The following is a 26,166-nucleotide window of genomic DNA, read 5'->3' as shown; positions in this document are numbered from 1 at the left end:
GGAATAGTTTTCTCTTGGAATCCACCAAATCTGCTTAGAACAGAATTCCTGGGATTGTTGCAGCACAGCATTATTCACCTGCAGAGATTTCTGCAGAAATTCCCACCTGTCAAAAGCAGAACAGGAATAAAAGAATAAGGAAGAACTGAAGGAATGTAAAGCCACATTCCATAGTGTGGAATTCCATTGCTCCCAGTACAAACCAGTCAGGTATAAACACATTATTCATCTTTACTGAGACAACCAACAGTGGGAATTCTTCCAATTCACCGAGTTCTCAGCACAGTGCTCATGGAATCCCCTTCTGGAGGCTGGAGCAGCCCCTGGATGGAGCAGTTTTCCTCACTCAGCCTATCTGTGCCAGCAGCTCTTCCAGCTCTGGCCGAGCCTTCAGTCTGCTCTTGAAGTCGGCTTCTGTGTGCTGTGGAGGGAGGGAAAACCATCCAAGGAAATCAGGATTAACAGGAAAAACTAAAGGCTGAAATTCCCTGGGAGTGGGAAGTCACTTAGTGCTGGGAAACTGTTGGGCTTCTCACAAAACCCAAGTTTACCCCCCCACTCCAGAGCGAATTCCATCAAAACAGGGCACAGCGTTTGGGTTTCCTGTCTCAGCTTTGCTCCCAACTGTTCCATGAAGCTCCTGGGCATTCCAGGACAAGTGGTGGAGCAATGCTGGAGTGAAACATGCCCTTTGGACTCACGGGGAATGCGTGGCAGCAAAGGAAAGGAACCTGCAACCTGCCATCTCCTGTGGATCTGTGGGACTGGCTGGGAAGTGGCACCAATTAGAGGAGGCTAAATGGGGAAGGAAGTGCTCCTCAGGAATTGGAAGCAGTGGGTTTTCATGGAGAAGGGAGGGCCTGGCTCTGGGAGATCCTGGATACCCTAAGCCCAGAGCAGGAGCAGCCTCAGGGCCAGGTCTGGATCCTCAAAGGAAATTCCTGACATGGATCATCTCTGCTTCCTGAAAGGAAGGGCACTGGGAAATGCAAACATACCTGTTTGATGAGGAGATGGACCCCCTCGGGCTGGTTACTCTGGATAACCTCCAGGAGTATTGGAGCAAATGTGGAACTCAAACCACTGATCTGAGGGAAGGAATGACATAGCTCCAGGACAACCATCCCAGGACAGTTTGGGTTGGAAGGGACATTAAACATCATCCCATTCCACCCCCTGCCACGGGCAGGGACACCTTCCACTAGCCCAGGTTGCTCCAACCTGGCCTTGGACACTTCCAGGGATGGGGCAGCCACAGCTTCTCTGGGAAAACCATTCCAGGGCCTCACCCCCCTCACAGGGAAGAATTTCTTCCCCATATCCCATCTAACCCTGTGCTTTGTCCACGTGAATCCATTCCCCCCTGTCCTGTCCCTCCATCCCTTGTCCCCAGTCCCTCTCCAGCTCTCCTGGAGCCCCTTTAGGCCCTGGAAGGGGCTCTGGGGTCTTTTGAAGCTGTTCCTAACAGTATTTTTAAATTTCATGGAATTTTTCCAATCATCCATCCTTAAACATGGCTTTTCTACCTCTTGTATGGAGCATTCTGCAGAAAATAGGTAATAAATGTGGTGCCTGAAATTACATAAAGCCAGGAAACCTCTTCCTGCTTCCACTTTGGGGGGAACTTTCAGTAAGAGATCAAATTAAGACTTTATGCCCAAATTACACCTTTCAGCTCCAACAGTGGAGGGGTTTGGAGAGCCTGTGCTGCAGGAGAACCACAGGAATATCAGGAAACAGCAGTTCCTACCTGGACAACCCTCTGGTGGGTGGTAAGGACTGCATCCAGCTGCATCTTGGATCCTTTCTCTTCCAGGAACAGCACCTCGTTGGTTTTGGTGGGCATGGCATAGCTGGGGGAGCCAGAGGGCAGAGCTTAGGACAGGCAGGACATTCCCTGTCCTAAGGACGTTCCCAGTGCTCTACAGGGACGGATCAACCATCCAAGGAGATGAACTTTCCATGAGGAATTAATTCTGCAAACAGTGTGTCCTGCAAAGGAAGCACTGGCAGAGGCCAGGGTTTTATGGGAGGGGGATGAAGGAGAAGCTTGGAGCACCTGCTGCCAGGAAAAACCTGGACTGGCTCCAAACACCAGCCTGAGACATTTTACATTCTTTGTAGTTGAAGGAAAGCAACAGTTCTGACTTATTTTGTCATCAGGGACAGAGCTAAAAACTGCTGCTGCAAAGCACCACTCCAAAGACATTGTTCTCCCCTCAAATTTTAACAGGAATATGACTGGGCAGTGGAGCAGACCCTGCTCCCAGCAGGATTCCAGAGACCTCAGCATCCCTATCCCCATTTCCACAGCACCAATTACATCCTTCTGCACACCTTTTCCACTAAAATTTTCACTCCAAGGGCAAATCCTTCCTTTCTGGACACACTGAACCAGGTCCAACCTCAGAGGGTGGAACTGAAAATCCACATTTTGGAGAATCCACCATTGTTTTCATTCCCTCATGGCAACTCAGGGCTTCTCCCAGTGCCTGCAGCTCCTTGGGAGCACTTCAGCACTGAGGCGCTTCCTTACATCCCTCAGGCATTAAATCCCAAGCTGCTGTTGGGATAATCCTGTTTGGGATCTAGTGTTTACCTAAAGCATCCTCTGCTCCCAAAGTGAAGCAGCAGGAAGCTCATCCAGCACCTCAAGGGCTTTCCCAAGTTCATTCCAGTTTGGATCACCAACATCACTCACTGCACAGAGCCTGGATCAAACACCATGAAGGAAAACCAGCAGGAAATGTCAGCAATACTTAAGCCAGATTTAAAGCCTTAAACAATAACATTAAACCCAGAGGCTTAAAGCCTTTCCTCAGAGGAATGAGATGGAGCCAGGTATTTTTTTCCTTGCTGGAACAAGCCCACTTGAACCTTCCTCGTGAATAAACACACAAAACTGCAGGAACACAGAAAGAGAACAGGGGGTGGAGGAGAGGTTTGGATTTACATCCACATGGGAATCAGAAGGACTGGATGGTGCCCTGGTCTCCAAGGTGTCCCTTACCTCTCGTTGACCTTGATGGAGAGCCTGTTGCAGAGCCTGTGGACATACTGGGCAAAGTGCTCCACCAGGCACATGTCATAGGAAGTCATCTGGATGTTGACATCTCCATATTCAAACTCAGTGCCAGGATTGATCTCCTTCATCTGCACTCTGTCCTTTTTCTTCTTTGGAGTCTGTTTTCCAAAATAAAACAGGGAGTTTGAGCGACGCTGGAAATAAATCCCCGCCGGGTTTCCTGTGGGGCTTCTCCTCTGACAGGGGTTTGTCAGCCACATCCCAGCCCATCTGTGCTCCCTCTCCCTGCCTAAAAACTGGGATGGCATTATCCTGACAGCTCTTCTCAGCTCTCAGTTCTTGCATGGCAGCACCACAGGAAAAATATCCCAGAGAAAACACGTCCGTATTTTTAATTTCTTCCAGAGAAAATTAATTTCTCCCAGAGGTAAAAAAAAAAAAAAAAAAAAAGGGAGTAGAAACAGCAGGAGTACAACTCCTTTTTCTTTCAGAGCCTGTCCACAAGGCAGCTGGCTTGGTGTTTTCTCCTTCCACAAAAAGTGGTTGTCTTTCCAGGGAATGTCAAAAGGTGACATGAAAACAGGACCTGCTCACAATAATTCAGGTGTGAAATTCAGCAGGGGGAAGAAATTTCTCCCTCCCAAGGGAATTTCCACAGGAATGTGCTGGACAAAATGAAGGCTGTGAGTGGGGGAACTTCATGGAATCATGGAATGGTTTGGGTTGGAAGGCATTTTAAAGCTCATCCAGTGCCATTCCCAACCTTCTGCTATCCAGGGTGCTCCAACCTGGCCTTGGGCACTCCGAGGGATGGGGCAGCCACAGCTTCTCTGGGAATTTCATCCCAGCCCCTCACCACCCTCATAGGGAAGAATTCCTTCCCAATATCCCATCTAAACCCTGTGTTTTGTCCATGTGAATCCATGCCCCTTGTCCTGTCCCTCCAGGAACGTCACACAACACTTTTCCCCAAGAGAAGCAGCAGGAAATGATGCCATTATTCCCTCTGGATGTGATTTATCAGCCATGGAATTCATAAAATAATTCCTTCTGCCTACCTCTGGTGGGAGCAGGTATTTATACCTCCCAATTCCATGAGCAGGACGGGATCTGTAGGATCTGTGGCAACTCAGGAGAGCAGCACCTGGAAATGGAAGCCAAATTCCTGCCCCAACTCACAGCTCGGTGTGGGCAGCCACAAATAAGGAAGGAAGAGATTAAAAATATTCACTTCTCAGGTGAACTCTCAAGGAAACAACAAGAAAGAATAAAAGAGGCTGTGGGTAGTTTGGGAGACCAGGAAAATGTTACAAAAAAAGAAGAAAATGTTAGGAAAGAACATATGGAAGTGGAAGAGCATCAGCTCAGGTTATTTAACCAGCCCAAAATTGGCTAAAAACCCCCTAAAATTAAAAGGAAACACAAATTCTCCATTTATTTGGATTAACAACAGACTTTACCTGCAGCACACAGATGGTTTTCTCTGGGTGTTGCTGCTCTGGAGGAAACAAGACAATGATTAAAAGCTCTGTAAGAAACAAGATAATTATTAAAGGCTGTGATTTCCTCCACCCATGGAAAAATATGTGGCAAATCTCCTTTGGCCATTTTTGGGGTGTTTTTAATGCCTGTTATTGTGTTTTACTCCCTGGTTTCAGGCACTCACCTGCTAAGGGCAAATAGCTGCCTGAGCATCGCTCCCTTCTCCCAGCACAGCACCTGGAATGGCCGAAACACAAAGAGAGTGGCAGATCCTCAGGGAATTGTCACCAACACCCCCAGATTACAGCAGGGACAGGAGCCAGGGAACGGCTGGAGCTGTGTCAGGGCAGGGTTAGGCTGGATATCAGGGAAAGGTGATGGGGCACTGAACAGGCTCCCAGGCCCATCCCTTCCCTGTGTGTCCTCTATTCCCGTTCCCATTCCCGATCCCCGTACCTTCGGCACCGCCGCCATTATCCTATCGTCGGTCCGTCGCTCAAACCGTTCCCCCACTGGGCCCTGGTACACCAAGACCGGGTCCGCCCCGCCCCGCGGCTCCCGCCTCGCGTTCCGCCCATCGACAATTCCAATTTTCGGGCAGCCCCGAGTTCCGCCCGCCGAGGCCTCACAGAGGGGGCAGTTTCTGGACAACACGCGGTGCTGGTGGGGCCCCGGCGCCTTGCGAGAGGCGGCGGGCAGGGTGCGGGGGTCCAGATGGTAATGGCGGACACCGCACCCCTCCGTCCCCGCACACACCAGGCAGCGCCGCCTGGCGGCAGCAGCTACACAGCGCGCCCCGCCCTACGCCAATCACTGCACGTCTCGCCGGCTACGGCTCGCCTTCCGCCCGCTCCTCGCCGCTGATTGGTCTCTCGTCGCGTCCATCACGGTGCGGCGGCCATGCTGAGTGTGGCGTGGCGGCCATGCTGAGTGTGGCGTGGCCACGTGGCGGTGTCGAGTATGGTGTCCGACCCCGCCCCTGGGGAGGCCATCTTGAGTGTGGGTCTGGCGGCCATCTTGAGTGTGGCGTCGCGGCGGCCATTTACTTCGTCCTTTATTTTTATTTCTTTATTTATGTCTTTAGAATGACTAAATCCTGAGTGGAGGAAGGTTGGGCTGGGACGGACCTCCTCCCTGATTTCCCAGCGGCGAGAGAGAAGGAGGGCACAGGGGTCTGCCTGGGAAGAGATGGACACTGTGCGGTCCTTGGAGCCCCCCCAAGCCTGGACAGCCTGGAGTTGTCTCAGGAAAACCCATCCCATGCCAAATTGCCTCCTCCTGCCTCTTCCACACAAACCATCCTTTCTCCCAGGCTCTTCCCTGCTCCCTTCTCTCCTGCCTAGCCCCGCTTTTCCCCCTCCTTCCATGGCCGATGCTCCAGAGCCCCCATCTCAGATCTGTTCCTCCTGGGTGGATCAGCTGGAATTTTGTGTGAGGACTCATTCCCTCTCCAATTGCTCTTGGCTGGAGCTGTCAGGGCTCCTGGTGGACTTTCTCCCTCCAGTTCATCTGAGTTCATCCACGTGGCAAGTCTCCTAGTGCCTTTGTTTCCTGGAGGGAACGTGGAGGGGGCAGAGGGAACTCACCTCACCTTTGCTCCCTCCTCCACAACTCAAGGACACAGATTCCCAGCTCCAAGGTGTGTTTCCCTGGTGCTCCCGGCCCGTGACAGAAGGGCCTACGTGGATGTTGTCCTGCCCTTTGATCCCACCTGGCAAGCCCCAGGCAGGGGGAATGATGCTCGAGGAAGGAGCCAGATCTGGGTTAAGGCCGGCACTCCCATTCCAGAAAACCTGGGCTTCTCCTCCCAGGAACTTTGAATCCCCAGAGGAAACTGAGGAGGGGCTGCTGTGCCTGGAGGGGACTGGCTGGGCCTGTCTTTTTGGGGAAGTTGTGATGAGCACCACCATTAAGAGCACATCCAAGATGACTCCTTATTCCATGCCCTCAAATGCTGGGTGCCCATGGAATGGGGCTGCACCCCTTAATTCCCTCTGCCTCTCCTGGAAGCAGATCACTCCTCTCTCCATGACAGCATCTTTCTCATCTCTCCTGCTCTTGATTTTCCCTGGATACAAAGATAGTGCTGCTCTTGGCAGCTTGTTCTAGTGGCTGAGCAGCCTCCCTGTTGGGAACATGGCCCTTATTTCCAACTAGAACGTGCCTTTCTTTGCCTTTTGGATGTTTCACAGCCAGGGAGCAGAATCCCTGTTGCAGGAGCACAACCTCCCAACCTTTCTGTGACATTTGGAAAGAGAAGCTGAGGTGACTCAATGATTTCCTTTTTTATGTAATGCACTAAAAAAACCACCAGGCAGCTTTTCCTACTTTTTTAAAGGCTTCCCAGGCTGCAGAGAGGGATTGTTTCATCCATCCTCTTCTGCCTCACTGCAGGTTTCTCCCTGCCACGGAGCTGGATGTGCCCACACAGCCAGAATTCTGGCACCTGCCCCTCCTCAAGCAGCAACCTGGAGGAGCAAAGCTGCCCTGGGAGAGTTGAGATCCAGCACCTGGAAGTTTCCACTTCTTTTCAGACTTGTCCCATGACAAAAACAATCCAAAAGTGTTTAAACACACCGTGGAAGAAAACCTCTGGTTTTTTGTGTCTCCTCCTCTGCCTTCAGCCATTGTTTTCCATGGGATCTGCAGGAAAGATCCCAGAATCCACCCTGACACATAAACAAGGACAATATATGTATTTAAAATTATTTAAAGCAGGTCTTTGACAGTCTGGATTCCCCTTGGTGCAGGAGAGCAGCCACACAACTGCTATGGATGTGCTCCCAGGTGCTGGGTGTGGAGCTGGATGTGAGCTCTTGCTCCTGCTCAGATCTTCATTAAAACTTGTTCAAATTTAATCACCTGGTTAAAGACACTTTTTCCTCTTTTAGTTCACTGGCAGTTCAAGGCCTGGAAAAAAAAAGCAAAACAACACCTTGGAGAAGCAGTGAATCACGTTAAGGGAGTATAAATGAAACAATCAAAAATAGAAAGGGTTTCAAAGCAGGGGATTAAACAAGCATTTCCCTGACCATCAGAGCAGAGAGGCTCTAGAACAATCCCCCAAATGGGAAAAAAGGTGGACAACCTACTCGATTCCAGGTGGAAAATACCCTGTGGAGCTTTATTTGGACCTTGTTGAGTAGATTGCAAGAGATTTGGACCAACATGAATACGACCATGGGGCAAGAGCTGCAGACCCCGGGGGGCTCTGTCATCCAGCGTGTTCTTGTTTCAGTGGGATATTCAGTGGAAGCAGCAGGTGAAGCCCCAGGAAACCCCCAAAATCACATTTTGTGTTCACATTCCAGCCAGAGAGTCTCAATCAGGACAGGATTGCACCAGTGTGGGAGAGGAGGGAGCAAGGCTGCACTGACAGGAGACACCCCAAAGCCAAGGTTTAACCAGGAAGGGCCAGGATGCAGCTGGGAACCTCCTAATGCGCTGAACCTTGAGGGCAAAATGGGGAGAAATGGGCAAAAAATACCTATAAAGGGAGAGCTGGCCCCAAGGCGGAGGGTCCCCTGCAAAAGGATGAGTGGGAATCATTGACCTTCCCAGGAATGTCACCCTCTCTGAGGGATGTGCTGGGGACATCGTGGAGCGAGGCTCTCTGGAGATGCTCTGAGAGGAATATCTGTATCCATTTGGGATTAAGCCTTTGGTTTGAAGGACTGTGCTGGTTCCTCCCCGGAGCCCGTGTGGGCTGGGCACATCCTTGTGCTGCGCTGATGCCGAGGCTGTTTCGGTGACGTGGTGAAAAGGGGTTTTATTGCAGCTGGAGAACTGGTGGGAGCTCCCACAGCAACCAAAATGGCCCAGATCTGTCCCAAAAAGGGCTCCAAGGGCTGGATTCCCTCTGCTCTGGGACAGGCTGGGAGCGCTGGGGATGTTCACCTGGAGAAGGGTCTGGGGAGAGCTGAGAGCTCCTTCCAGGGCCTAAAGGGGCTCCAGGAGAGCTGGAGGGGGACTTGGGACAAGGGATGGAGGGACAGGACAAGGGAAATGGATTCACATGGACAAAGCACAGCGTTAGATGGGATACTGGGAAGGAATTCTTGGCTGTGAGGGTGGGGAGGGGCTGGAATGGTTTTCCCAGAAAAACTGTGGCTGCCCCATCCCTGGAAGCGTCCAAGGCCACGTTGCAGCAACCCGGTCTGGTGAAAGGTGTCCCTGCCGGCGGCACGGGGGCTGGAACGGGCCGATCCCTCAAGTCCCTCCCAGCCCGCCCCATTCCCGCTCCGTGAGGGCGGGAGGCTCCCAGGGCGCGTGCGCGGGGCGGGCGGAGCGGCGGCTCCGGGAGCGCGGGGGGGGGAGCGGCGGCACCGACACCGGCACAGACACAGACACAGACACCGGCACCGGCACCTCACCGGGCTCCGCAGCCTTCGCCCGGGAGCGGCAGCACGAGGAGGAGGACGACGAGGAGGAGGAGGGCGGAAAGCAGCGGGAGCGGTCGCGGGTCCCGCCGCGGGGAGCGGAGCGAGCGCGGGGCGGCGGCGGCTCCTCCATCATGTCGTCGGGCGGGGACTTCGGGAACCCGCTGCGGAAATTCAAGCTGGTGTTCCTGGGCGAGCAGAGCGGTGAGTCACCGCCCTCCTCGGGCCGGGAAAGGGGGGGATCCCTTCGGACACCCGCCCGACCTCGGGGGAGCAGGAGGGAACCCCACTGCTCACCCTCCGTGACACCCACCCACCCTTGTGGGGACATAAAGGGACCCCACTGCTCACCCTCCCTGACACCCACCCACCCTTATGGGGATATAAAGGGACCCCACTCCTCACCCTCCATGACACCCACCCACCCACCCTTGTGGGGGTCCCTTTCACTCCCGTCCACCCACATACTCTCATAGGGGTCTGAGAGGATCCCCCTCCTCACTTTGCCTTCCACCCCTATGGGGGTCTGAGAGGATCCACCCACATAGCCTCCTGGGGGTCTGAGAGTATCACCCTCCTCATCCTCCCTGGCACCCATCCACCCTATGTCCTGGGGGTCCCTGACACCCACCTACCCTCCTGGGAGCCTGAGGTGTTCAGCTCTGGTTTAACACCCCCACCCCCCCCAAAGCCTGTCTGATTCAGGAACAGTTGCTGATTCATTTGATCCCGGCCCCTCTGGTTTTTGGGGGGTAGGAGCCTCAATCCTCGCTGTTTTCCGTGTAAATACAACGTTTTTCCATAATGGAGTTCTGTCTTGGCAGAGCAACGCTCTGAATATTTAATTCAGCCAGTGAGGTTTTCTTGCCTGTCTCTGGAATGAAAAAAAAAACCACCCAACCTAAACGCTGTCTCCTCCTTCCTGAGCGGAAGGCCTCTCTCTCCATTACTGCATTCCACATTTTCCCTTGGAAGAGTTTTCTGAAAAGAGCAAAAAAGCTCCTTTATCAGCTGCTTTGTGTAATCCTGGTGAGATACTGAGCGATCTTTGACATAATGAGGAGGTGCAGAATATTTCTGTCTCAGGGCGGGGTATTTGCTCCCTCAGCCACCTTTGGTCTCTGTGTGAGAGATGATGAAATACTTGGATTTTTTTTATTTTTTGGGGGGGAGAAAGGACTTATATCTTGGTATTTCCTCACTCACGTGGATGAGCTTGATGATAAAGCTGTCATTGAAATTATTCACCTATACATTGGTGGGTTTCTTTAGTCTGCCTTTAATCCTTTTTTATTTTGTGGTTTTGGGGTTGAAACAGCTCTTTTTCGTGTCAGGAATTTGGAGAGCACAGGTGCAACTTGGGTATTTATTATTTTTTGGGGGGTTAGTCACCTGATGTACTTGCTGAGGTGATGTTTGGCCAGCCATTTTATGAGGATTTTGGAAGAGGGTCATGTGTAGAAAATGCTGGTTTGTTGTGGGGTTTTTTGTTTGTTTGTTTGTTTTCCCGGGTATTTGACAACAGCAATTTTAAATATTAGCAATGCGTTTGCAAAATGTTTGGCTTGTATTCCTGTGTTTCTGAGCTTCAGTATCCCGAAGCTTTTCCTGCATGGAAGGTTGTGGCACCTGGTGCAGCTCTTAAATCTGAGCAGCTCTTTTACACGTGCATTTCTTGTCTCTTGCAGCAGACATAACGTCAGATATCTCCTTCCTGTAGGAATTTTTTCCCCTCTCAGCTCATCATCTTTGTTTGTACTGGGAGGTTTTAAATAATTCCTGGTCACGGCATCAAATGTAAGGAGGAGAGAAAGGATTCTGTGGGTACAGCAGAGCAAGATGCTCCTGAGTGGATATTCATCCCTGCGACTGCTGCCTTGGCCGGGGCTTAGGGATGGGTGGGAGCTGATTTGAATCCAGGGCCTGGCCAGCAGCTGCAGTCCTGCCTTTGTCTGGGATGCTGGGGATGGATGATTCCATGCCTGCTCCGTGCTCAGTGTGTCCCTGCATCCCGTGGGTGCTGCAGCGTGGGCACGTTCCAGCACGGAGCTCATGGATGAGTCTGTGCTGGAGACACGGCTTTTCCTGAATTGAATCTCCTCAGACGTCTCTGCCATGATGTCATTCCCTGCCATTTTTTATTTTTTTTCCTGCCCAGAGGGAGCATAGCTCCCATTCCAAATAATGTTTGGAAATCATTGCAGAAGAATCTCTGCTGCTGCAAGAAAGGGAGTTGGAGTGGGCTGTGCTCACACCTTTGTTTGGAAGGGCGAGGGAATTGCAGGAATAAAAGTTTTACAAAAGCAGGTTTTGCTTCTGAGGGGATCTTTGTACAACTGTTGCTCTGGGTTGGTGCATTGGCTCCCTGTTTGGCTGGAAGGTTTGTGTGCCCTGTTGGAAGGCCAGAATTAGAGGTATCCCACTGCTGCTGCTGGGGAGGCTGAGTGCTCCTGCTCTGTGTGCATCCAAGGGCTCCAGGATGACAAATGGAATGTCACAAAGGGCTGCCATGGCTGTGAGCTGCCTCAGCAGCCAGAGCTGTACACGGCCTCTCCAACAAATGCTATGGCTAAGGAAATCTGCACTGCAATTCCTTCCAGGGTCTGCAGTGGTACAGCCTCGTTCCATGGCAGATTTGGGAGTGTTTTATTCCTGTCTGGAGTGGGGTTGCACAGCGGATGCAGTGCCTGGTTTTCTCCGCTCCCCTCAGCCATGTTGTGGGAGTCCAGTGCTGTATTCCCATGGACTGCAGTGATCCTGCCTCCTCCTGCTGTTCACCACTAGCTGCAGGTTCTTTTTCGTGTGCTAAGGTGCTGATTTTCCCTGCTCCTTGCTCCCCAAAATCTCAGGGTTTGTCCCCCAGCCCCTCCCCAGCCCAGCCCTGCCGCATGTGCTGGGGATGCATCATGAGCCTGCAACATCATCCGTGTCCAGCCAGGAGAACCTTCTCCTCCTCCTCTCTTTCCATCTCTTATTTTTTTTAACTTACACCAGCAACTTCCCCAGCACTCCCCTTAATTGAATTACTCTCCTCAATGATTGAAGATTATACAGAGTGTAGCAGTTTTAAATATGCTAATCTTTGCTGAAAAGACAGGGAGAGCTCTGTGCTGGGGGATTAGATGGAGCTATTGTGTGTGGGGAAGTGTGTTTCTTACTGCCTTTGATCTGCTTTTATCAGGTGGGTTTTGTCAGCCCTAATACCTCAGGTTTGAGGAATTCTGGTTTCTGGGTCACACCAGTTAATGTACACATCACCTATATTGGGATGGCTTGCAGAAAATACGATACAGATTCAAATATTAATAATTATTGCATAGGAACACCTCTACTTCTTCATAAATGGATTTTTTTTTTTTTTTTTGATTGAATGGGCAGAACTGAATGCAACAGAAATATTTGCCCATCACGTGAGTTTATGCTGCATCTTCCATTGGTGAGCAGGTGTGAAGGGCACCAGTGTGTCCAAAAGGAGTCCCTCTTGTCTCTCTCTCTGTGGTGGCATTTCTGCATTGAGGAAGATCCTGGAGAAAATTACAACCATTTTTTAATCAGGAACTGAGAGTTTTAATATCGCAAAGATAGGGGCAGTGTAATAACTCATGGACTATAACTGTTTGGAGAGCACTAACGAGCTGTGCTGTTGCATAACTGCTGGTCCAGGCCCTGCTGAGCAGTGTGTGTTTTACTGGATGGCTGGAGAATTGCGGGTGCTTCGAGTGTAACCTGAAGCTGGTGTCACCCTGCCCACGGTCCTGCAGGGACTGCCATCCCTGTGCAACTTAAAACTCCCTTGGTTTTAAGGAATTCTCGGCTTACCAGCTCCAGAGAGCTGTTGGTTTGTCCCACTGGTGGTTTAAAACTCATCCCCTTCCCTCCTGTTTAATTTCTTGGTGCTGGTTTTCCATTGGATATTTGGGGTTGTATTTGGACTGTGTGAATTTTCCAGGGGTTATTGAACTTGGGTTTCTTGGGTACATGTGGAATATCAGCAATGCATCCCAACAAAGGGGAAATCAGGCAGAAACACCAGGGTGGAGGAACAGCATGGATGAACCAGGAGCTCCTGGACAACCTCAAAGCCAAAAGGAAAGTCCACAGAGGGTGGGAGCAGGGACAAGTGGCCTGGGAGGAACCACAGGAATTGCTGGGAGAAGAGAAGGCTCCAGGGAGACCTGAGAGCCCCTTCCAGGGCCTGAAGGGGCTCTGGGAGAGCTGGAGAGGGACTTGGAACAAGAGATGGAGGGACAGGACAAAGGGAATTGGCTTCCCACTGCCAGAGGGCAGGGATAGATGGGATATTGGGAAGGAATTCCTGGCTGTGAGGGTGGGGAGGCCCTGGCCCAGGTTGCCCAGAAAAGCTGTGGCTGCCTCTGGATCCCTGGAAGTGTCCAAGGCCAGGTTGGAGCAACCTGGGCTAGTGGGAGGTGTCCCTGCCATCCCAAACCAGCCTGTCGTTCTTTCCCAGTGTAACCTGCTTGGGGTCTGATCCCTCCTCGCTGTCCTAAGGACCTTGAATTCCACCATTTCTCTTTTCCACCATTCCTCTTTCCCCCCATCCCTTCCTGCAGCGGTGCCTGCCAGAGAAAAAGGCCTCAGTGTTTTGTGGTACCTGTTCTCATGGTGCCTTTTGATCCCTGGCTATTTGTGGAAGCCTCTGAAGGAGCTGCATCTGCTCTGGAAAGGAGCAGTAGCTGTGCCTTTCTCTGCTCTGGTATCTTTTCTGTCTGCAACTGAGAAATAATTTGGGATTTTAACCAAATGATCATCTTGTCCCTTGATGTGACACAATCTGTTGAGTGGTATGGTGGTACCTGGCATTTGATCCATGCTCTGCAAAGCCCAGGTCTGAAGGTTTTGGTGGAAATGTAAATGGGAGTAATGGAGAAACAAAGGTAAGGAACCTCCTCCGAGGCCACCTCAGCAGACAATGGAGCACTTGGGAATTATCAGAGCCATTTTTTTCAGCTTCACTGATGGTTAAAAACCTGTCTCCTGTAACGAATTTGTGAGGAAATAGCTGCCTTCTCCTTACCTGGTAATTTAGTGCAGATGTTTAAAGGCTTTTTGTTGCCTTCATGCACATCCAAGTACCTGTTGTGTTCACTAATGATGATAAAACCCCAAATAACCACTCCAGGAGGAGCCAACTAAAGCTCTCCATGCTTTGACTGTGGCTCAGAAGGAATCACATTTGGCTGTCTCAGATTTTTCAAGTCACCCCTCAGAATTCACCTGTGAGTCCTGTTACCTGTAAACCAGTTACCTTGTGATACATGGATGTTTCTGAAAGGATATGGGAATGCTGACCCATCTCTGGGATGGAGCAGGGAAGAGACCTCAGAGGTGGGACAAGGGTTGGACTTGATGATCTCAGAGGGCTTCTCCATCCCAGATGATTCTGTGATTCTCTAAAAGCACTGTTTTGAAAATTAAGCGATATAATCAAAGCAATTCTATTTTTGACACATTAGTATAAATTATTTATGGAAGTAGTCTAAATGAAAAATGAGTGTCTTGGCAAACAAAATGTGGCCTTGCAGTGAAAGTAAAATTTTTCAGGCCCTTTTGCTTGGTTTATTCACTGAGCTTAACACAGAGTTGAAAAGCTAAATGGATTCTTTGTTTTCCCCTCAGCATAACCCAAACTCTTCTGACTCTAATATACTGAAAGGCCCAGGGACAGTGAGCAGTTGAATCAATTATTTTACAGCAGGTATTTGTCTTTTATGTGCAAACCACGATGGGCTAAATATGTTTTGGAATATTGGAGTGATATTAACTGGGAAAAAAAAAAAGACTTTTTTAATGTGTTTTCAGTACTATTTTACTCTTATCCAAATGCATCACAAGGAAAAAGATAATCTGGGAAGCAAATATTATGTGAAATTAAATGTAAATAAGTTCTTGTCCTCAGCGGGAGCTCCGGGTTGTGGAGCCCCTTGCTGGCTTCTGGCTGCCTCCTGTGGAGTCTGGAAAAGGGAATTCAGCCTTCCACTTGGGAAGGAAGTCCTTATTCAGCTGTCCAGCACAATGGTGCATTTGTTTAATTGGAGTTCTTAGAGTGAGGGTGGAACTTTCCTTTTTTTGTTCCCCTGTCAGCGCGTCCTTTCTGCTGGAAAACCGGGATGAGTCCGCACTGCCGGAATGCCAGAGCTTGGTTTTCCGAGTCCCTTGGACTTGTGGCGTGCCCAGGGTGATGGCAGCTGGTTTAGTTCCAGCGGGAAGCTGAGGGATGCATCCTGGGATGTCTTGGAGTTTGACTTCCAAAGTATTTTTCCAAAGCCAAGCACCAAATTCTGACGTGAAAAATTCTGATGGTGGTTAGAACCTGACAAAGTGAGGATGTTCTCCAAAGTTTTTTCCTTCTCCTTAGGCATTTTTGCCCATGGCAGTTGCTTCCATTTTAATGCTTGGATTTGGGGCTCATGGAAGAGGATCCATGCCTTGAGTGGCTGCCAGCATTCCCTGGAGATGCCACCCAGCTATTCCAAGCTTCACAGGCTCGTGGTGTTCTCTCAGCCAGACTTGTGTAGGTGTTCCCAACACACAGAATTCAGGCTTTGCTTTAAATCCAAAGCGTGTTTGTCCAGAATGGAAAGGGTTGGGGAGAAATGCTGGAGCAGGTTTGTTTTCAGCTGCACCGAGGGAAGGGGCAGGTTTGAAACCTGCTGAGGAGAAAATGTTCCTTCAGCTGGTCTCTTTGCCTTGAGTTGGGATCACTCAAACCTCTGTACTGGTGACATTTGTGCCACACAAGTGCCATTTGTCCCGCTAAGGGACTTTGTAATGATTTGCTTCCAGAAGGAACAAATCAGCAACTGCTGCAGGAAAAAAACCCAAACCAACCCACTCCAGCATTTCTGTGATTAAAGCAGAGGGCAGTTTATTCCCTGCTTCCTGTCCGTGCCTCTGTCTAGGTCTGAGTTACAGCCAGGTCATTCTCCCAGCGTTCCTGATCTGTGCCACGCAAGGGGAAGGGGAATTAGAGCTGGAATAGCTGTGAACTAAAAGGAGAGGGGCCCTGGGAGGGTGGCAAAGCTCCAAGCAGTGGCTGATGCCGGATTGACAGGATCCCTGTCACTCTGAGCTTCGCCAAGGGGTGTAGGGAGCTGCTGCTGGAGTTGGGAAGAGAGAATTCCCGCTCACAGGGTGGGAGTTTGGCCCTGCAGAGGCTCTGGAGCTGCCCAGGAACAGGCAGGCAGTTGGATCAATGGGAGTGCAGGAGTGTTTCTCTGCAACTTCCTTTGGTTTAATGGAGATGTTGCCTTTTCTGGGAGTAGGAAATATTCCCTCATTGCTGTTCTGCTGGCACAGGAATGGCCATGAGAACCCTCTGTGGCAGTAACAGGAGGGTTTTATTTAATTATTTAATAATCCCAGACTGAAGGGATCTGAACTGGATGGGTGATGGAATCACCCAGTGGAGGAGGAAGTGGAGGGAACATTCCCTTTCCAAGGAAGTTCGGCTTCCTTTTTGGCTTTCCTGGACAGCAGTGTCCAGCTCTCCATGCTGGAGCTTTGCTGCCTCCTTTGCCTTGTCTGCATTCCCTGTTTATTTTTTCACTTCCCCTTATTTGTTGCTGAAGCAGTTTTTTGGGGGTTGTGTCCTCGGCTCTCTCAAAATGGCTGGAAAATCACTGTCCCTGCCTAAAAACCAGGATGGGTCTACTGCTGCTGGTTGGGATAAAGCTGGAGGTGAATCCCTCAGCAGCTGGAGACAGCTGGAGTTTGGTGGATCATTGCAAGGAAATCCTTCCCTGTTTCATTTCCTGACCTTGGAATGCCGTACACAGGCTTGCTCTTCCAGTTCCTGTGATCCCTTCTGAGCTTCCCAAGCTGCCTCTTGATATCAATCCTTCATCTGTTCAACTCATAATTATGGCCCTCTTCTTTCTGTGCTTCCGACTTCCCAGTGGAGTTATCTTTGGTCTTTTTTCCCTGAACACTCACCAGAGTGGCTTTTATCCACCATCCTACAATCCTGACCATGATTCTCTTCCACTTTTTTCTATTTTTAGCTGCTCTTAAACCACAACGTGCCTTTCCCCCCCCAACACTGCATAAACAGCAGGCAGATCAAATGCTCGTGTCCCACAAAAGTGACCTCTTTATTTGGATGCTCTAGTGCAGCAGGAGACTTGAAAAGGAGCTTTTCCCAGGGACAAAAAACCCCCAACTTTTCCAATCTTGTCTCACCTGCTGCTTTGGGGTTAAAATACTTCCCCCCTCTCACTATCCAAAGGGCTGAGAGGTTTCCCTCTGTGGGTTTGGTGGACTCTGGGCTGTCACAGTGAGTAATTTATAGGTAAATATAAATTCCTTGGCCTTGGGGATGCTAAAAGTTCACTTCAAATGGTTGGTGGAGACTTGCACAGCTAAGAATGAGTCAAAGCTGTGAGACCTGGCTCCAGATCCCAGGAAGGGCAAAGTCCCAGGAAGGTCAAAGATCTGGTTCCAGATCCCAGGAAGAGCAAAGGCTTTCCAGTGTTACCTTTTGGGAAGTGGAGGAGGGGAAGAAATGTCCTATAGGAGATCTTTGGATGTTTTGTTTCTGTGCTTTTCCCTGGATTTGGTGCTTCTGAACTACTTCCTAAAACACCTGACTCAAGAACCAAGCTGTGGTGCACTTAAAGCTGGTTTCTTTTTAGGCAGGGCAGCCTGAAGATCCCAAATTATCTTCTGTGCACACTTGTATGAGGAATTGCCCACAAATCTTTTCTGTGTCATAAGAAATATTAGAGTTAAATAGGAACTTCTCTGGTCCTTAGAGCTCTTATATGAAGGGATTTTTCTTCTAGAAAATAGCAGAGGAGAATATTTATTTCAAGGTTCTGCTGGAGAAGAATGTTTATTTCAAGGCATTGGATCCCAGCTGGGGTGTAGATCATTCTTCTCTAAAGAATTTTATGCTCCAAACCCAGTTTCTCACAGAAACACTTCCTTTTTTTTTTTCCCCCATACTTGAATTGCACAATTCTTTTTGGAACAGCCTTTTTCTAGAAAAGATCAGAATAAAATAAACACCAACCAAACTTGTTGCATTTACAATTTGGAACCAATTTTCTGTCTTTTAAAGGCTTAACTTTTTAATTTTTAAAATTATTGTTGATGGGTATCAAACCTTGGGTCTGCAGACCCTTCAGGCTCCGTGACCTCTTCCCAAGGCTCTTGGGAAGGGACAAGTTCATTGTCAGCTGGCTTAAATTCCCTAAAGAGTGTCTGTGTCTCAGTTAGGAAGTTTTTAGGAGGCTGTCCATTGAAAGGTTGGGAATTGTGCTGGGTTAACATCAGCTGAGCTTGGAGTTCTTAATTTGGGGGGCAGGTGGAGCAGGAGTGCCTGTGCTGGTGGCAATTCCCAAGAGGAAAAGCTGGCACAGCTCAGGAGCAGAGTCCTGAAGGCGGAACAGGCAGTGTGGTGTCAGGATATTCCTTGAATCCTTAACCTAAAGGATTTGTGGGATGCTTTGGCCACATGTCCGAGGACAGCAGAGTTTCTCAAACTGTGCTAATCTCAGTTTCCACATGGTTTGGTAGAAACCAAACCATGGTTTTGTATTTTCTGCAGCTAAAAATACAGACTGTGGTTGGTTTTATTTCCTGAAACCCCGGGTTCTGTGCTGCCCTTGTCCACAGCCTGATATATCCCCGTGCTCTGGTTTCTCCAGCTGTTTTCCTGCCTTGCTGTGGGGTTGCATCACGTGTGTGTCGATGTGCAGCTCCGTTATTTTCGCACCATTCCCCAGGTGTTCTGCACACACATCCCTGTCAGCTCGGGTCACACATCCCCAGAGCTGAGCTGTGCTTGAGGAATCTGCTCTGGGTGCTTTTTTCCCCCCTCACAAGCTGCCTTAAATCAGGACTGTTTTGGGATTTTCCTTCTGAGGGAACACTGGCCTGCGTCTGCCTGGAGAAGGAGTTTGGGGGAGCTCCTGTGGAAGGTCCTCTGCACCTCCCGTGGGGAAGGAGCAGAGGTCAAGTCCTGGTCCTTCCCGTGCTGCCCAGAACATGGGGGGTTCTGGGAATAACATGGAATCCCTGAGGAAGAAGCTGTATGGAGCCCCCTTTTTCTCCCTCACCTTTTTTCTCCTCTCTTTTTTCTCCCCCCTTTCCCCTCCCTATTCCCCCCCTTATCTGCCTTCAGCTCATTAGATTATCCTTAATTTATTAATTAACGTGGGGCAGGGGAGGTTATATGGGAATGGAGGACAGAGATTGTACTTTGGAGAGGATGGAGAGCTCTAGAACCCAAAGAAACTTCTGGATACTCCTGGAAGTCCAGGTCTGTGCTGTGCCCTTTCATTCCAGGCTTCTTTGAGGTTCTTCTCCAGTTCCTTTGAGGGCCTCGAATCCCAGATTTCTGCAATACACCTGTTTTGAATAGGGAACAGGAGAATATTGGCTTTTCCTTGTAGGGAGCAGGAACCCCTCTGGGAAGGGGTTTAAAGTGGAGTAGAGAAGTTCCAAACAAAGCAGAAATAAATCCACTCAGATCCTGGGCTGGATTTGGAGCCAAGAAAGGGAGGAAGATGCTTAATCATTTTAAGTGTTCAGGAATAACAACGTGGGAAAATGTTGCTGAATGAGCACTTTGAGCAGGAAGTATGAAGCTTAAATTTATGGGAATATTTTATCAGAGACTTCAGGCTGTTCCAGTTGGAAGGGACCTTAAAATGTCCATTTTGTCCAACTGCCTGACCAGTTCAGGGTGAGCTTTCCCCAATCTCTTTCCTTAAGGATGCAAAATTCAGGGATTAGATTTTTTTGAAGGAAACAAGGTAGGCAAGAGCTCACCTGCCCTTCTGGGTTTGTTTATGATCTGAAAGGATGAGAATTAGCCCAGGAAAACTGTTTTTCTCCCTATTCCTCAGTAGTTCCAGCAGAGGAATCCCTGTCTTAGGAAAAGTCTCAATCTTCCCAAACGAGACAATCCTGTGTTTCTGTTTTGGCCCTGAGTGGACTGGAGCAGTTCCAAGTGGAGGGTGAATCACTCAGCTCCCGTGTGTGCCTGGAACAGCCATTAAAATGTTCATTTGACGTTATCACAAACCCCATTTTGATCCTGTGGAGGAATCCAGAGGTTTGAACCTCTTGGCTCACGGTGAGCTCTTCCAGGTTTTTATCCCTGGCTCTCAACTTCCTGATCCATTTGCCATGTCTGAATAGAATCTCCTCAGTGTTTGGTAGCTGAAAACACCTCTATAATGAGTTAATTAACCCCTTTTGAGCTGTTTTTAAATACTTCTTGTCCTGTTTGCAGCATTTAATGAATGTTTTCTGTAGGGACTCTCCTTGGATTAGTCAAACCCTTTGAATCTTATGATGCAATTGCTGGAGCTGCTTTGCCTGGATAGTTCCCAAGGGGAAAAATTCTGATTTTATTACTTGAAGAGAAAATCAACTACTTAGTCTAGAAATTTCTTGAAGGACTTCCATAAAAGTTCCTCAAATATCACCAATAACTGTCAGATATCGGCGTCTTTTTTAACCCCCATTTCTAATTTTTTTCCGTAATAATTTTTTTAAATAATATTTTAAAATAATTTTAATAAATGAACTTGGTTTTCCTTCTTTTAGATAATGTGTGAGGTACTCTCTAGTGCCAGGGATGAAGTGTCTCCATGCCATCAGCATTCCAGGTCCTATCCAGTGAAGTGGGAAGGAGAACAGCTCAAACTTGAGGGCGAACAAGTAGCTGAAGGTTAAAGCTGGATTGCTCCAAGTCAAGTGACAGGAATTGGGATATTCTTGGATGTTTTTGCAGATGTTCCAGCTACTCAAATATTTCCCCTTTATTAGGCAGCTTTAACAGTAATCCTGGGATATTCTGGGATTTGGCTGCCTCCTAAGTGGAGGTTTTCCTCCTTTTTTCCTTTTTTCATTGGGAAGTGGTGAGGACGTGGTAACCTTCAAACATTCAACACTCAGAGGGAGTTTAAATTCCTCTTGGTGTACCTGCAGTGGCTTCACTAAACAGATTCCATGGAAATGTGCTAAAGGAGCAGGATCCATGTAGCTGGTCAGCGATATCTTTGATTTTCCCTCAATTTGGGGCCTCTCCTGAAGGACAGAAGATGCTGTTTTAGTTGTGAAAACTAAAATGAAGGTATTTTATTCACCCCAACAGTCCCACCCTGTCCCTGAGAGTGTTCTCCAAATATTCCTTGAGCTCTGGCAGCCTTGGGGCCTTGAGAACCTTTTCCCAATATCCATCCTGAGCCTCCCTGCCACAGCTCCGTGGGCAGATGGAACAACAAACCAACCCCAACCAAAGCACCACCCAGTTAATGAACAAACACAGTTAAAATTAAAGGCAGATTAAATATTTAATGACCCAAACTCACCTTCTTTTGGCTTTAATCCCTGGATTTGGCCTTGAAACCCTTGATTGGGCTCCAGGTGATTCCAGGGGTATTAAATGGCTCAATAATGAATGTGTTGCTTCACCAAAATGCTCAGGGGTGGAACTTCACAAGAGCTCTTTGAAACGACCCAACCCAAGGGATAAAACCTTTTGGGGGAGATGCAGCTTGGAAGTGAAATTCCCACTGGATTTTGTGTACCATTAATGCAAAGAAGTGGGAATATTTAAGGAAAATTATCCATTCTTTGCTTGGGCTCCCAGGGTGTTTGTGTAGCTGCGTTTCTGCCTGGGCTGGAGGGTGGGGATGAGGTGTCTCCAAGAGCATTTCTTTGTCTCCATGTGCTCACAGCAAAGCTGGAATAACCTGGGACAAAGTTGGAATAACCTGGGACAAAGTTGGAATAACCTGGGACAAAGTTAAGGAGAGTTGTTCTGAAATTCCAACCCAAAGCCCACAGTCCCAAATGGATATTTTATCCAAAAATGGAGTTCTTAAGGAAATGTTGAGCCAGGGCGGTGTTGGGGTTGTTGGAGCAGTAGCTGAACAGGCTGGTTTGGTGAGAACTAAATAATAACTGTCCCCTGACTCCTTGAACCCCTGGCTATGGCCCAGCTCAGCCCTTCCCACCTGGAGGACACTGGGATAGCAGCTGGAAGGGCACAGCTGTGTTGCACCAGCTTTTCCTGGGCATCCAGGTGTCCTTTTGGAGCCTGGATTAACTTTTAGTCACTGACCTGCTGAGGATATAAATTCCATTGACTGTTTCTCCAGTGGGACCTGTAGAACTGTTTTCCACGTGTTGTTCAGTGCCTGTTTTAGCAGTGGAATTGCGCAGGATTGATTCATTCTTTGACTTTTAAACTGAGTCTTGTAAACCCTCAGACTTGCAGATCCTGGTACCTCACACGGGCTCTGGGGCAGGCACCTATTCCCAACTGGAACGATGAGGACTTCAAGCCAAAAACTAATATTATTCCTCCTTCCTTTCCTATTATTCCATCATCCTCCAACTCCTGCCTCCCAAATCTGGGCTTAAGTGGTTTTTTCCCATGTGCTGGATGAACTTCAGTGGTTAAAGTTGAGCCCAAAAGGGGGGACTTTGCAGGACCTGCTGCTGTTCATCAGCTGGAAACCAAACCCACTTCTGAGGTGCAGGAGGAGCTTCCCAATAACATCTCCCAATTTTTACTTAAACTCTTCTTCCCGGCTGAGTTGCTGGTCAGCTCCACCTGGAATTCCCACAGCTGGGAGCTCCTTCCTCCCCTCTCGGCGCCAAGAAGTTTTTGAGTCGAGACTGTGGTCATGTGGACTTGTGTACTGCTAAATCTTTCCTCTTCCTTAGCTCCGTGGGCATCCAGCCCTGGGCAGGAGATCCCTGGGATGTGCTTCCCAGTGTTTTCCAGCACTGTGAGAGTTTCGTGAAGTGCTGCTTTGTGTCACCAGTGTTTCTGGCTGAGGCTCCCAAAGCATTTCTGAGGCATTTTGTGAGCAGTTCAGATAAAGTCCTTTTGGAGAAGATTTAAAACCTAATTGGGAACTTGTTTGAAACTGTGTAAGAGAAAAGGGAAAGCAGGATCTTCAGGATGTGGTGGAGGAATACCCTCCTGAGTCTGTAAATGTTGGGATTTCTTTTTCATTCCTGGAAAATAATAAGAGGCTCTGAAATGTTAGGGTGGCCTGTGAGTGCCTTTAGTTTAATATCCATGAAAACCTGAGCGTATCCATGACTCCTGGGACACAGTTGGATCCTCGTGGTGTCCTTTGGGTTCTCCATGTTTTGGTGACACTTGTGGATGGTCCTCAGGTACCTTTTAGGAGCTGAAACTGTTTGGGACCTTTCTTTCGGGTGTTTTATCCCCTCCCTCCTATGGCTTGGGCAAAATTCCCAAGTCTCCTTTTGTTTTCCTTACCTGTGGAGTTCTTGGTCTTCTTGTTACCTTAGTTTGGGTTTGCTCTTCCTCACGTGAATGAAACCACATTCACCATGCACGGAATTAGGGAGATTCCATCACTCCTCCTGCTGTTCCCTGGTTTTCCAGGTGTTTTATGTGCACATTTCCTTCACCCCATCACAGCATTCCCAAGACTCTTCCCCCAAGCCAGAGCTCCTGGTTTTCTTGGCTGTGGGAAGTGGGAGACACTTTCTGGTTCTGCAGAAAACCAGACAAGGGGCTTCATCTTTACAACACAAGGCCTAGATTTTAAAGTGAATTTTTTCCATTTTTTTTTTTTACTTTATTAACAGAATAATCAAATTATTCCATGTAATGGATCTGCTCCTTCCTGTTCATCAGTGAGGGGCTGCCTCTTGTTTGTTCTTTTCTGCACTGTGGTAAAAAAACCAACCAGTTTTTTTATATGAAAAAAATTACAGTCTAAGCTTAATTGTTTAAAAAAAACTCCAAAGCCTGTAACCTGAGTGGTTTTGAGTTCAGTTGGAGTTTGATTTCTTGGTGGCTCTGCCTGATTTGTTTGCATTGTGCTCCTTCCTATATTTCCCATTTTGGGAGGGAAAGCAAAGCTAATTACTGCCAAACCCCACAAGAGTTAATGAAGCTATTTATCACCATGTATTTTTGGGCTTGGGGTGGATCCCAAAGGAAATCTTCCCTGTGCATTAATAATCAGGGATATTGTTCTACTTTTATCAACTCTGCCAGTGCTGATTAGGATTTACTTGGTAGGAAAGAGCCCTGAGTTTGTCATGAAGGTTGTAAAGAGTCTGCACCAGTTTTTATTGATTTCTTTGATCCTTCCAAACCCAAAATATATAAAATATATATACATTGTATATATATTTTTTATTTTTATATATATATATATGCAAAAGGGGAGCCTTTTCCAGCTTTGTGTGTCCAGGCTGTGCCTTCTTCCTTGGAATCAGTCCTAACATCTGGCTTAATTTATCCCTGAGAAATACAGATACCAACTAAAACTAACTGGCATCTCCCTCTGGAAAAAGTGCAGTGCTAAAAAAAAATGGGATTCTGACATGTCTAAAGGAAGCAAACAGGCCACTGACTTAAAAAACAAGATGGATAGTAGAAAATAATGGATAATAGAAAATAATGGGTAGTAGAAAAAAGATGGATAATAGGAAGTAATGGATAATAGAAAATACATTTTCCTGCCTCTTCCTTTTCCCTTCAGCTCCTGCCAAGCCTTAAATACAAGTGACAATTCTCTGCTTCTCTTGCTGGTTTTAAGATGCCTGGAGACAGGATCAAACACATCCATATGGTGCTGAACGCTTGGAGCAGTGGCACAGCAGCCTTTTATCCAGTTGGCCTTCAGCATCCAGCTGTCAGCTGGAAAAAGCTGATTTTTTAACATGTCATGGCTGGGAAAAGATGGGATCCTTTGGGAAAAATCGCTGCTCTGCCTGTGAATGAAAACCACAGGAGGGAGTTTGCACAGGATGATCCTTAAAGGTCTAAATTTTGCCAAAAATCTGAAGGAAGCTGAGGTGGTGTATGACAGGAATTAGATCAGGAAAAATTTACCCTGTGAAATTAGGAATAAAATGAAACCCTTTTCATTTAAGGAAGAACAGAGCAGTGTTTTGATGGCTTTAATTAACTGTGCGTTCCCAGGTACGGGGGCTGAGATATCAACAGCGTTGCAGAGATTTAATCCCAAGTGTCTCTCTCCAGATGTGGAGCTAATCTGAGGATTAGAACTTCACATTTAAGACACGAACAGCCTCGAGCTGGTGGGTTTGGAAAAGAGAGGAAGTGAATCCTCAGGTTCTGCTGATTTCTCTGCCTTGTATTAAATTTGATGTAAAACCAGGATGGGGGATGTAGTTCCAGGCCTTGCTGGGCACTGGGAAAAACCACTTTCTAGGTCACAAAAGTGCCTTGACCTCCATTTCCTCCTGCCTGGGATGAGTTGTGGTGGAAAACAGCACTGGAGGAATGAAAATTAATGAGCTTTTCACGCTCACACACATTTTCACAGCCAGTCACTGAAGTGTTAATCGCTTGATTGCTGCTTGGTGGAGGTAAAGGAGTAATTGGGCCCTTTTTGGGAATGCTGGAAGGGAAAGAGCAGGAATGAAAACTCTTGTTTCTGTGGGTTATTGCCCAGGATTGGAAAGATTGACTGGAACTAAAACCTCTTTTTGCTCTTATGTCACTTGGGTTGGAACTAAATTATATTTCTCATTGCTTCTCAGTAACAAGGGCAGGGCTTCCAGGTCCTAAATGTGTGGGACACTTGCATCATTTGGGACATGGTTTGGAATTAGGGTTATTAACTTCAATTAGAAGCCATTACAAAGGGGCGTTTGGTGCTGGCCAGGGTTAAATCTTTGCCTCCTGAGTGACAAAAGGCTCAAGGAGCTGCAAATTCCACTGTTTTTTTCCAGAGCTATAACAAGTCGAGTAGTAAATCTGTCGGAAAATCAAATGATCCCCTCTGTCCAGGCAAGGAAAAGCAGGTGAAATGCAGGATCAGAGTTGAAAATGGTGCTGCTTCCTTTGTGTCCCTGCTCTTACAGTGCATCCCAGCCATTCCCCCCCCAGCTCTGGGTGTGCTCAGCTGCTGTGGGGAGGTGTCATTCCCTGTTACATCATCCCAGTTCATTCCATTCCTGCTTCCCTTCCTGCTACTCTGCACCAGCCACTCCTAAATATTCATGGGCACTTCCCACCAGCCACTGAGGCTCCTCTCCTTGGCTCAGGGGCTGCTCCACTTCAATACATGCAGCTTTTTTTTGAGCAGCTGCTGAGCTAAAAGGCTGATGTCACACTTGCTGCTTCGGGAACTTGCTGGGATATGAAGGATTTCAAAGGTTTGCCCCGGGAATTCTCCCGTCACAAAGAGCCAGGTGAAGTTGGAGGCACCTGATTGTCAGAGAAAAGTGGGAATTTCTTCCTCAGCAGCAAAATTCTGGGTTAATTTGTCATAATGA

At 48.3% G+C, this 26,166-nt stretch overlaps 2 protein-coding genes across 3 annotated transcripts in view; one reads left to right on the top strand and one right to left on the bottom strand.

Annotated features, from left to right (window-relative positions):
• Positions 1-213: 213 nt before the first annotated feature.
• Positions 214-5,259, bottom strand: MRPL48 (mitochondrial ribosomal protein L48). Its single transcript, XM_051779556.1, has 8 exons — positions 4,964-5,259; positions 4,692-4,744; positions 4,486-4,523; positions 4,084-4,169; positions 3,011-3,183; positions 1,751-1,853; positions 999-1,088; positions 214-421 (listed from the first exon to the last, which is right to left on the bottom strand). The coding sequence occupies exons 1-8, from the start codon at positions 4,979-4,981 to the stop codon at positions 347-349; spliced, it is 636 nt and encodes a 211-aa protein (XP_051635516.1). The 5' UTR covers positions 4,982-5,259; the 3' UTR covers positions 214-346.
• Positions 5,260-8,949: 3,690 nt separating this feature from the next.
• RAB6A (RAB6A, member RAS oncogene family) overlaps positions 8,950-26,166 on the top strand; it is a 39,600-nt gene continuing 22,383 nt past the window's right edge. For both annotated transcript variants that reach the window (XM_051779525.1, XM_051779524.1), the window contains exon 1: positions 8,950-9,090. In XM_051779525.1, the coding sequence (XP_051635485.1) occupies positions 9,021-9,090 (70 nt within the window). In that variant the 5' untranslated portion in view covers positions 8,950-9,020. The remainder of the gene's footprint in view (positions 9,091-26,166) is intronic.

The sequence above is a fragment of the Manacus candei genome, unplaced genomic scaffold (assembly GCF_025592945.1).
Source record: "Manacus candei isolate 608988 ecotype Guabito, Panama unplaced genomic scaffold, ASM2559294v1 h1tg000014l, whole genome shotgun sequence".
Classification (NCBI taxonomy): domain Eukaryota; kingdom Metazoa; phylum Chordata; class Aves; order Passeriformes; family Pipridae; genus Manacus; species Manacus candei.
Note: the sequence above shows the minus strand (reverse complement) of the source record. Positions and strands in the feature narration are given on the sequence as shown.

Coding starts and splice junctions, on each gene's coding strand:
- MRPL48 (XM_051779556.1), bottom strand. Junction 3,184..4,083: donor AATACCTGCTCCCACCAGAG/GTAGGCAGAAGG, acceptor TTTGGAAAACAG/ACTCCAAAGAAGAAAAAGGA. Junction 422..998: donor TCCATCTCCTCATCAAACAG/GTATGTTTGCAT, acceptor CTCCCTCCACAG/CACACAGAAGCCGACTTCAA.